The sequence below is a fragment of the Microtus oregoni genome, unplaced genomic scaffold (assembly GCF_018167655.1).
Source record: "Microtus oregoni isolate MIOR12 unplaced genomic scaffold, Mior012 000007F_ref0000211, whole genome shotgun sequence".
Taxonomy (NCBI): Eukaryota; Metazoa; Chordata; class Mammalia; order Rodentia; family Cricetidae; genus Microtus; species Microtus oregoni.
The window spans coordinates 59,067,883-59,078,514 of NW_024543066.1; the positions used below are offsets into that span (position 1 = coordinate 59,067,883).

At 47.9% G+C, this 10,632-nt stretch overlaps 3 protein-coding genes across 3 annotated transcripts; 2 read left to right on the forward strand and 1 right to left on the reverse strand.

The window, feature by feature from the left end:
- Nucleotides 1-1,394: 1,394 nt before the first annotated feature.
- LOC121450550 (histone H2A type 2-B) lies at nucleotides 1,395-1,808 on the forward strand. Its single transcript, XM_041655578.1, has one exon. It carries the CDS (start codon nucleotides 1,416-1,418, stop codon nucleotides 1,806-1,808), a length of 393 nt encoding a protein of 130 aa, XP_041511512.1. The 5' UTR covers nucleotides 1,395-1,415.
- A 133-nt stretch (nucleotides 1,809-1,941) lies between these two features.
- LOC121450549 (histone H2A type 2-C) lies at nucleotides 1,942-2,367 on the reverse strand. The gene has a single exon (XM_041655577.1). It carries the CDS (start codon nucleotides 2,345-2,347, stop codon nucleotides 1,958-1,960), a length of 390 nt encoding a protein of 129 aa, XP_041511511.1. The 5' UTR covers nucleotides 2,348-2,367; the 3' UTR covers nucleotides 1,942-1,957.
- A 287-nt stretch (nucleotides 2,368-2,654) lies between these two features.
- LOC121451041 (histone H2B type 1-J) lies at nucleotides 2,655-5,313 on the forward strand. The gene has a single exon (XM_041656516.1). The coding sequence runs from the start codon at nucleotides 2,674-2,676 to the stop codon at nucleotides 3,052-3,054; it is 381 nt and encodes a 126-aa protein (XP_041512450.1). The 5' UTR covers nucleotides 2,655-2,673; the 3' UTR covers nucleotides 3,055-5,313.
- The last annotated feature ends 5,319 nt before the right edge of the window (nucleotides 5,314-10,632 follow it).

The window sequence follows — 10,632 nt, forward strand, 5'->3', positions numbered from 1 at the left end:
TAGCTTCCATGCTCATCACCCACAAGATAGCTAACAGCAGTCTGCAATTCTAGTTCCAGGAGATTCGAGGCCTTGCCCATCACTAGCACCAGGTACAGACAAAACACCCACACACATAAAATAAAAATAAATAACCCTCCCCAAAAAACAAGGATGAAAATGAATATTAGAAGAGCGCTAAAAAGGTAGAATTGAACTCTATTGTTTTCTTCATAAGCATACCATCTTCACAGTGTTATCAAGAAAAGGGCAAGGTTTTGCTAGGTAGGGGCTGGAGGAGACACTAAGAAGAAAGAAACAGAGGGTTTCCAAAGAGTTTAAAGGAAAAGTGCTGGGGTAGAGGTGGGGATGGGGACGATTGTTCAAGCCAGAGTCTGCAGACAAAACTATTCATTCGGGCTTGTCGCTGGAATCCTAGGGAGGAAAACGAAGTGGAAAAGGGTGGATTGATGTTAAGGAAGTAAATGACAGGATACAGTGTTGTGACAAAGACAAGATCAGAGTCTATCATAATACCTGAAAGTCTGTGCGTGCAATTCTTGGGGAAGGGCAAAATAAGTGGAGTTCACGTTCAGATGCCATAAGATGCTCGTTGAGACAAACGGGCTAAATAATGGTAAGCGTTGATTGATACAGCCGTCTGAGGTAAACGAGTCTGGATTAGCAGGAAGCTTGTCAGCCTTCTTTCTCAGAGTTAAGAGCTGGGGATAGGATAGTCCTGCTAAACTCGTGAATTTAGACGAGGGGAGAGAACAGGAGCAGGGTAAAGAAAATGGGATTAGAGATCAAAAGAGGGAGACATCTTGAAAACTGGGGGAAACAAGTCTGGTGGCGACAGACGCCTCCTAGAGGTCAAAGAGAATGGCAATCTCGTGTAATCCTCGGTCAAACGATTCAGAGCAAAGAGATGGGGACTGGGTAGCCACAGACAAGGCTAAGGAAGGGGAGGGAGGCAACTTCGTTAGTTCTTTTACGGAGCCTGCCTATGAGAGACAGGGAAGAGTAATTTAAAGCTGAAGGGGGAAAAATCCAATATTTTCGAGGGGAGTGGCTTTCTGTGCTCTTGAAGGGTGATGGTGGTGGTTTCTCTAAACCTTTATAAGTGACCACACTAAAATAAACAGCTCCGCGAAAGCCTTCTGCCTTTAAAAATTCTTTGGTGTAAATAGGGAGCTTTAATGTGGCGTTCATCGATTGGTAAATTAAAAAAAATCCGTCATTTCCGGTACTGCAGGATGTAAAGCATGGAGCCTACCTTCTGCTCTCCCATTGGCTATTGGAGGCAGCTCTGCTTTCAGCCAATCAAACTACTTTTCCTTCACCCCTCCCGACACATCTTATAAATTACCCCAAATTGCTTCACCTTTCCTTATCCTTTTCTTGAAAAAGCAGCAGTTATTGCTTATTCCGCCATAATGTCTGGCCGCGGTAAGCAAGGAGGCAAGGCCCGCGCCAAGGCCAAGTCGCGGTCGTCCCGCGCTGGCCTGCAGTTCCCGGTGGGGCGCGTGCACCGGCTGCTGCGCAAGGGCAACTACGCGGAGCGCGTGGGTGCGGGCGCGCCCGTGTACATGGCTGCCGTGCTGGAGTATCTGACGGCCGAGATCCTGGAGCTGGCGGGCAACGCGGCCCGCGACAACAAGAAGACGCGCATCATCCCGCGCCACTTGCAGCTGGCTGTGAGGAACGACGAGGAGCTCAACAAGCTGCTAGGAGGGGTCACCATCGCCCAGGGCGGCGTCCTGCCCAACATCCAGGCTGTTTTATTACCAAAGAAAACGGAGAGCCATAAGCCCGGCAAGAACAAATAATTCGTTCAATATCCCTTCCTACGCAAAAAGGCTCTTTTAAGAGCCACCAAAGAGTCAACTAAAAGAGCTGATCACGAACTAGCGCATTAGCTCATTTTAATGAAGAGTTGGTGGCTCTAAAAAGAGCCTTTTTTGTATTGACGTCAGTTTCACTTGCTCTTAGTCTTGTGGCTCTCGGTCTTCTTGGGCAGCAGCACGGCCTGGATGTTGGGCAGGACGCCGCCCTGCGCGATCGTCACTTTGCCCAGCAGCTTGTTGAGCTCCTCGTCGTTGCGGATGGCCAGCTGCAGGTGGCGCGGGATGATGCGCGTCTTCTTGTTGTCGCGGGCCGCGTTGCCCGCCAGCTCCAGGATCTCGGCCGTCAGGTACTCCAGCACGGCAGCCATGTACACGGGCGCGCCCGCACCCACGCGCTCCGCGTAGTTGCCCTTGCGCAGCAGCCGGTGCACGCGCCCCACCGGGAACTGCAGGCCGGCGCGGGACGACCGCGACTTGGCCTTGGCGCGGGCCTTGCCTCCTTGCTTACCGCGGCCAGACATGACTTTACAGTAAAACTAACTTTTACAGACTTTACTACAAAACTAGGTTTTGGCGTCTTAAGGCCTTTATACGCTTTCCTAGGGGTGGGGTCAGGAGCCAGCTTTTCATTGGTCGTAATTTGGTCGCCGAGAAGTCCAATGAAATCTGAAATTTAGAGTCTTTGTTACGTAGGCTTGTACTGAAAACACAAGCTTCATGTATGAACCAATGGAAATAAAAAGTATTTTGAGGCCTAATTTACATAAGGTGGTTATAAAAGGCTCAGGTCCTCGGGAGTGTAGCTTATTTTCTCACTTACTAGGCAACTCTCCTGTGTTTTGCAATCATGCCTGAGCCGGCTAAATCCGCCCCGGCTCCCAAGAAAGGTTCCAAGAAGGCAGTCACCAAGGCGCAAAAGAAAGACGGCAAGAAGCGCAAGCGCAGTCGCAAGGAGAGTTACTCCATCTACGTGTACAAAGTGTTGAAGCAGGTGCACCCCGACACTGGCATTTCGTCCAAGGCCATGGGCATCATGAACTCATTTGTCAATGACATCTTCGAACGCATCGCAGGCGAAGCTTCGCGCCTGGCGCATTACAACAAGCGCTCTACCATCACATCCCGGGAGATCCAGACGGCCGTGCGCCTGCTGCTGCCGGGGGAGCTGGCTAAACACGCCGTGTCGGAGGGCACCAAGGCGGTCACCAAGTACACCAGCGCCAAGTAGAGGATGAGGCACTCGCTGCCCCCTTTGCTCTTGCAGAACCACCCGCTTAAATCAGGAAAGAGCTTTGTCCACTCGCATTAGTTTCTAGTTCCTATTCCAAAGTTAAACTTTAAGGGTCTTGGAGAAGGTTCACTTCACAGTTTTAAGCATTTGTAATTGTGAGGTTCTCTGAGCTGGTTTGTAGTTGGCTGTTGAGCTCCTCGCACCCATTTAGCTCCTAGGAGTTACTTTTAAACTAGGGTAATGGAGGTTGGCCTCTCGGCTGGGTTTCTTCCGTGTTCTAGACTGTGTTCGGGCACTTTATCGACCTAAAGTGAGATGACTGACTTGATTACTTTGGCAGTTAGAGGGCTCCAGGACACACCTAAACCTGTGGCGACGAATGCTGTGTACCACTCAAAAACTGAAGTCGCTCGGTTCAGTTATATTATGTGTCCTGGGTACAGGCGGTTTCCGGTAGTTGAGGGCGGTGTCCTCGCCTGTAACTGATTAATTTACCAACACGAACGTGCGGCGTTGCTGCGAATTTGGTAGAAGACGGTTGGGGTTCTCACTCAAGCTTTAGATCCCTCCCTGTTCGTGGTTTGTGATTACCCCCTCCCTCACCCCTAATTTATGGTGTCCTTGCCCTTAACTGATTGGTTTACCAATGCGAACGTTCAGCGTTGCTGCGGCTTTGGTAGAAGTCTGTTGGGGTTCTCCCTCAAGCTTTAGATTCCTGTCCATGGCTTATGATTTTCTTTTTTTTTTTTCTCCCCCGTTTAATACTTTGCTGTGCTTTAGTACCGCCGCGGTGCCGGGTTGCCGCAAAGATTGCTCATTTCCGCTCTGGACCATGAAGCGATCTAATTCACCAATCCAAGGAATTAACTTCTTCCTGGTTGTCACGTCTACACTGTCTGAAGTTTGCTTTCCTGTTTACACTGTGGTCAAGCCGGCCAGATGTTCTGATAAGTCCAGAGCCCGCAAATGCCTGACATATTCCAAATGCTCAAGTATTTATTACTGAATTAATTTTCGTATCATTGCTTTTGTAATTGCTTCCGTGGCTTGGGAGGGGGACGCGGTGTCTGTTCGATGCAACAGAAGTGTTTGAAGATTCTTTCTCCCAATTCGTCCTTATAATTAATGCGGTGGCTGTTCTTGGTTGTCAACTTGACTGGAAATAACTGAAACGGAAGTGACACTACACCTGTGCGGGTTTTTTTTTTTTTTTCTGAAATAATTTGAAATGAGAAGAAGCACTTTTAGTCTGAATCTTTTGAGATGGGAAGACCCACCTTTAGTCTGGGTCACACCTTCTGCTGGCAGCCTGTATAAAGGACTAGAAAGAAGGAAGCTTGCTCTCTCTGGCTGGTCTCTTCCTTCATTGGCGTTAGAGCCTACTTCTGGATTCTGGCATATACTGAAGAGGAGCCATCCAGCCTGGTGGACCCAACAGCTACTGGATTCATGGGCCTTCTGTTGGGAGGCTGCCACTGTTTGTTGGACTAGATGGACCCCAGCCTGTAAGCCATATATTTATGAAAAAAGTACATATATATTTCACTCTGTAAGTTCTGTTCCTTGAGAACCCTGGTTAATACAATTACCTTAGTGTAATTGAGGCAGAGCCAGAGGTGTTAAGTCTGTATGTGTGTATGTGTGTGTGTGTGTTTGCCAGGGGCTGGCCATAGTAGGTTCCTTATTTTTTTTCCAATTTAGAGCAAACTCTTGGATTTTCATTAAATTGAGGGCACTGGGCTTTGGGGAAAAGCCTCCTTCTACCTCCGCCAACATCCCCATTCCTAATTCTTCTATTCCCTACTGAGATGAACTTTCAGTTTACACTCTTCCCTCTCTTTTACCTTTCAGAGGGTTCTGTAAGATGGGCCCCAGAGTTACTAGTGAAACCGATGGAAGCTAGGTGGTTGGCCCCAGGGCCATGCCCAACACTGTTCACTTTCGTCTCTGTCTGAAGTCAGCTGCCTGCTTGCTTTTGTGAAGTTTCCCCCCACAGTCTTGATTTTGCTGGTGAGGGCACTCGATGCTCTCTGATTGCTTTCTCGGTTCTGTGTTAGGCTAAGGGTTTCTGGAGCTGACTAAGGAGCTTTGTGAATCCAGAATGAGCTCCAGACATTGGCAGAGATTGACCAAGTCCTGCTTACCGCCTGATCATTTTTAAGTGCGCAGACGCTGTTATTATTAAATCATATTACCAATTAGTTTCAAATTTTTGTTGGATTGTTTTATGTGCAACCCATTTTCTCAAAAAATAAAATGAACAGATAGAACTGTTTGTGGTTGGCGCTGTGGAAAAGCTGGGGGTGCCTCGGGTTTGAAACATTTCTAAGCCATTAGCCAGGGCTTAGGGGTGTAGTTCAGAAGGTTTGCCCAAAATGCAGTGAGGCCCTAGTTTCAAAAACACACGCACAGGCACACACACACACACACACAGACACATTCATGCTCGTGCATGCACACACACCCTCCTCCAGCCAAACTTCTTCCTCAGAGGTGCATTGGGGTTGAAATACCCTACAACAAGGCCATTGCTGATGCCTAGTGGTTGAGAAACATATGACCATGTATAAAAGGTATTATAAACAGGATGCGTGAAATAAAACCCCTGTTAAAGTTTAGCTAAAACCTGCAGAATCCATGGATGGGATGTACTAGGGAGTATTCTATGCTCTTTGTATATACTGGCTTATTTTATCTTCACAGAGAACTTTAGGCAGCTGGTCCCCTTATCATCTCCCATTTTACAGCTATGGAAACAGAAGACCAGCGCTGCCATTCCTCACAAACTGTCGGAGGTCAAGTCTCCAGTTTAGTTTTATGGGACTTGAGAAAGTTGGACTACTCCCTAAAAATCTGGGCATTTGGGAAAACGCTCTGCATTTGGGAAGAGGGATTGAAATTTCCATACTTAATATTCAACTCCCCCATCCCCTTCCGAATGCATCCTGCATCGAAATCCAGAAGGGTGGTGGCTAACCTTGGGAATGGAATTGAGAGACTGACTTTCCATCCCGGAAGTCATAGCTCCAGCCAATTTAGCTTGTCCCGGCAGGAGGAAGGGGTTGTGGGGGCATTTGGGGGAAGGGTTTTACCAACTCACATCCTTTCACCAGCATAAGAGACCTAGTAGCTTGTTTGGGGCACCCCCAAGCCCCCGACCCTAGGCTCTTCTGATAGTCTTGCAGTAGACACAGATGAAGAAGGAAGTGGTAATAGAACCCGGTACTTTAACCCCGAGGGGAAATTAGTGCAGCGAGATTAACCTTGCATTAAACTCCTGTTCATTTGTTTACTTTAGGTTAATAATAATTGCTGCAAAAATAATTGTTGCTTCTACTTACTGATCACTTGACTGCTCACCAGGTTCTCTGCTTAGGGGTTTACACATGTCATGTCACTATTTATTATTATTATTATATAATGTTATTATTATTATTACTCTTCACAGTCACTGTTAAAGGTACATTTCAGTATCGTTGTCTTTATGCAATAGATCATGGGGAAAGCCTTAGAAAGCTTAAATGACTCGCCTGGGATCATTGAACAAGTTGTAGAACTACAGCCCAGCGCACACCTCTTTGTTATTGTGAGGTCTCACTGTGTAACCCAGGCTGGTACCGATTCTGCAGGGATCCCTCCTTCTCAGACATCCGAGTGCTGGGCTGCAGAAGGGAGCCACCACACCTGACTTTGACATATTAGAAATCTGTTCACCTTGGTGCACACATATCAGTATTTTTTTGACTACAATGTAATTATTAGTCCACTTACCTGTTAATGTACAATGGATTGCCCTAGTCCTTACCCCTCTCTTGTATTTTTTCACGCCTTTTCCTTCCCCTACTTTTTGAATGTTCTCCAGCTTTGGGCCATGATGATTCCATAGAGAAGCACAGTAAAAGTCCCCCCCCCCCCCCAGTTGAACAGGAGCACAGAGGGAGAGATGAAACACACACAAGTATTTATTCTGTGCAAGTGGGAGCAGGGCCACCTCTGCTCTCCTCTAGGCTCCAGTCTGGCTCTGTTCCTTCCGCTCCAAGTCCTCTCCAGCACAGATCTGACCCCTCCCTCTGCTCACTCACCTCCACTGCCCTGACCCCTCCCTCTGCTCACTCACCTCCACTGCCCTGACCCCTCCCTCTGCTCACTCACCTCCACTTCCCTGACCCCTCCCTCTGCTCACTCACCTCCACTGCCCTGACCCCTCCGTCTGCTCACTCACCTCCACTGCCCTGACCCCTCCCTCTGCTCACTCACCTCCACTGTCGTGACCCCTCCCTCTGCTCACTCACCTCCACTGCCCTGACCCTCACTCTACATGCCTGCCTCCACAGTCAGTTCACGGCCTCAGCTTACAGTGAAGCAGAAAACAGCAGACCACGTCAGCTTCACACGTGATCAGTGGATCCTGGGCCTTCAAGAGGAAGGCCATTATGCTACTGGGTCTTAGGACGTGAGAAGCACCCCACCCTGTTGCTGAGACCTTGCCTGTATGTCACTGTGTGACCATGTAGGTGACTTTGTGTAGGACACAGAGAGAAACCTTGCCTGTTGAGTGTGACTGTGTTTGCTTTCAATAAAGTTGCCCTGGGACAAAGGCACAAGCAAACAACAGAGCAAACAAACCAAAAAGAGGGCGATTGTCTGAGGTCATACTTCTCAGCAAAAAGGCCTGAGGTCTAGCTTTATTTGTGTTCCAGGAACTGACATTTATTCTTTGTTTATCTTCAGAAATTGACTTTTTTTTTTTTTTTTGGATTTTCGAGACAGGGTTTCTCCGTAGCTTTTTGGTTCCTGTCCTGGAACTAGCTCTTGTAGACCAGGCTGGCCTCGAACTCCCAGAGATCTGCCTGCCTCTGCCTCCCGAGTGCTGGGATTAAAGGCGTGCGCCACCACCGCCCGGCAGAAATTGACTTTTAACCAAGAGATTGTCCTTGTGATTAGGATGATTGAGAACATGTACTTTTATAAATATCTATTAACATTAAGAAAAGCCCTCACCCGGTGGTGGTGGTGCACACGCCTTTCATCCCAGCACTTGGGAGGCAGAGGCAGGTGGATCTCTGTAGGTTCGAGGCCAAACTGGTCTACAAAAGCTAGTTCCAGGAAACCCTGTCTCGAGAAACAAAAAAAGAAGACCCTCTAGGCCACTTCTTCCTCTCAGAGCTTCATTAGGTATAGCATCATCCATTCATTTACGAATCTTTGGAGTTGGGCCTGCTGGTATAAGCAAGCCTACAATTGGCTTCTCTGTGGGCTGAGGCAGGAGGATCACAAATTCAAAGCCTATCTGGAGAACTTAGTGAGCCCTTGTCCCAAAAAGCAAGAGGAAGGTTGAGTATATATCTTAGTGGTAGAATGCTTGCTTCTCATGTTTAAGATCCTAGATTCAGTCTCTGGGGACAAAGGAAAAAACAATTCCAAGCTAGTGAGGTGGTGCAAACCTTTAAAAATTCCAGCAGAGGAAAACAGAGGCAGGAGGATGTCTGGGTGTTTGAGTCCAGCTTGGCCTACACAGGGAGTTCCAGGACAATCAGGATTACATTGTCCCTGTCTCAAATAAACAAACAAATTCCTGTCTGTTAGATGGCAGACAATTGTCTAGGCAGTGACAATACAAGATTAAACAGAACAGAGTGGCTTCTGGCTCCCTAGACTTTTAGTGCCTAGAAAGAAAGATGTTAAATCAGTGATGATAATAAATAATGGAAAGTCTTAAGATAGGGGAAGTATGATGCAGGAAGTGTGTTGCGAGGTCTCCTGCTCACCACTGGAGGGTTGTCCTAGCTACTTTCCTATTGCTCTGGTGGTGGTTTGAATAGCAATGGCCCTCATAGGCTCACATATTTGAATGCTGTTCTTTAGGGAGTGTTACTCCTTGATGGGGATTAGGAGGTGTGGCCTTGTTGGAGGAAGTGTGTCACCGGGAGTGGGCTTTGAAGTTTCAAATGCTCAATCCAGGCTGCATGCTGCCTGTGAATCTGTATGTAGAACTCTCAGCTACTTCTCCAGCACCATATCTGCCTGTGTGCCACCATGCTCCCCTCCATGGTGATAATGGACTAAGCCTCTGAGCTGTAAGCCAGCCCCAGTCAAATCTTCCCTTTAGCTGTCGTGGCCATGGTGTCTTCACAGCAACAAACAGTGACTAAGACAGCAGGGAAGAGACACATGGCCAAACATCTTATAAGAGAGAGAGAGCCTCTAATTGGGGGCTGGCAACTTCAGGGAGAGTCCATGACCACCGTGGTGGGAGGCACGGCTGCAGATAGGCAGGCGAGAAAAGCCACCATGGTGACAAACCTCCACATGCCACGCGCCTTGATCCTTTTCAAACAGTTCCACCAACTAGGAACCAATTGTAGCATGATTAATAAAAACCCAGAGACAGATATTGGGGTTCAACCTGAAGGTCAGAAAAAGCAAAACCGCCAGCCACTGGCTCTTCCCTCTCTCTACCTCAGTTTGAAATGGCGGTCCTGCCTCCAGGAATCTCAGAATGAGACTGTGACTGAGAGCTGTCTCCTCCCGTTTTATATTCCTCTCTAAGGCTAGGGTTAAAGGTGTGCACCACTACTGCTCGGTTTCTATGGCAAACTAGTGTGGCTACTGGGATTAAAGGTGCATGTCACCACTTCCTGGTCTGTAAGGCTGACCAGTGTGGCTGTTTTACTCTCTGATCACCAGGCATGCTATATTAAAATACAAATGAAATATCACTACAACCAATCATTCAAATATATGAGCCTAGGGTGGCCATTTGCCATTAAAATCACCCCAGAGGAAGGCAAGGTAGAGGCGTGTAGGCCAAGAGCTGGGAAAGTTCAGAAAGAATGCTCCAGGCAGTAGGCAGCATGGGCAAAGGCCCAGGGGATTGGGAGAGAGGGTGATGAGGAGGAGAGGTGGAGCCGCAGTGTGCAGAGGGCAGTATAGACAGCCATGCCTGCAGATTAGATTCGAGATAGCTGACATGGAAGATCTCGGTGAGCTCAAGCTAACCTGACTGGGAACAGAGAGTAACTGCATGGCACTAGAAGCAGGGAACTCAGATTCTCAGAGGCCACATGATGTGTCCTGGCCCAGCGCTCTAAGATGCATGGCACCCTGGTCCTCTGACTGTTCATTACAATGGAACTTTCTTTAAAGCGGAAATGGTGCTTCAGGCTAATCGGGCTGGCAATAGACAGTATCCTGCAAGCTGCTTTCTTCTGATATTTTATTATTTTTTGTACATAGGTGTTTCTCCTGCATGTATGTCTTTGCACCATGTGTGCAGTGCCCACAGAGGCCAGAAAGGGACCTTGGGTTCCTTGGAACTGGAGTTATAGACAGTTATGAGCTGCCATGTGGGTGCTGGGAACAGAACCTGAGCCCTCTGGAAGAGCAGCCAGTGCTCTTAATCCCACGTCCATCTCTCCAGCAAGTGACTTTCTTATTGTAGTTTGGTTTTCTTTGAAGTTTGACCTTTGCTGAACAAGTGAAAGATCAGCTGGACCCAAACAGGTACATTTTGGATACTTAGTAGCTTCATCTCCCATTAGAAGTTGAGAGCACAGGATCTGACTCCAGACTGCC

What these genes read in the sequence shown, in the direction of transcription:
- LOC121450550 (XM_041655578.1), top strand. Translation starts at nt 1,416, where the DNA reads ATGTCTGGCCGCGGTAAGCAAGGAGGCAAGGCCCGCGCCAAGGCCAAG.
- LOC121450549 (XM_041655577.1), bottom strand. Translation starts at nt 2,347, where the DNA reads ATGTCTGGCCGCGGTAAGCAAGGAGGCAAGGCCCGCGCCAAGGCCAAG.
- LOC121451041 (XM_041656516.1), top strand. Translation starts at nt 2,674, where the DNA reads ATGCCTGAGCCGGCTAAATCCGCCCCGGCTCCCAAGAAAGGTTCCAAG.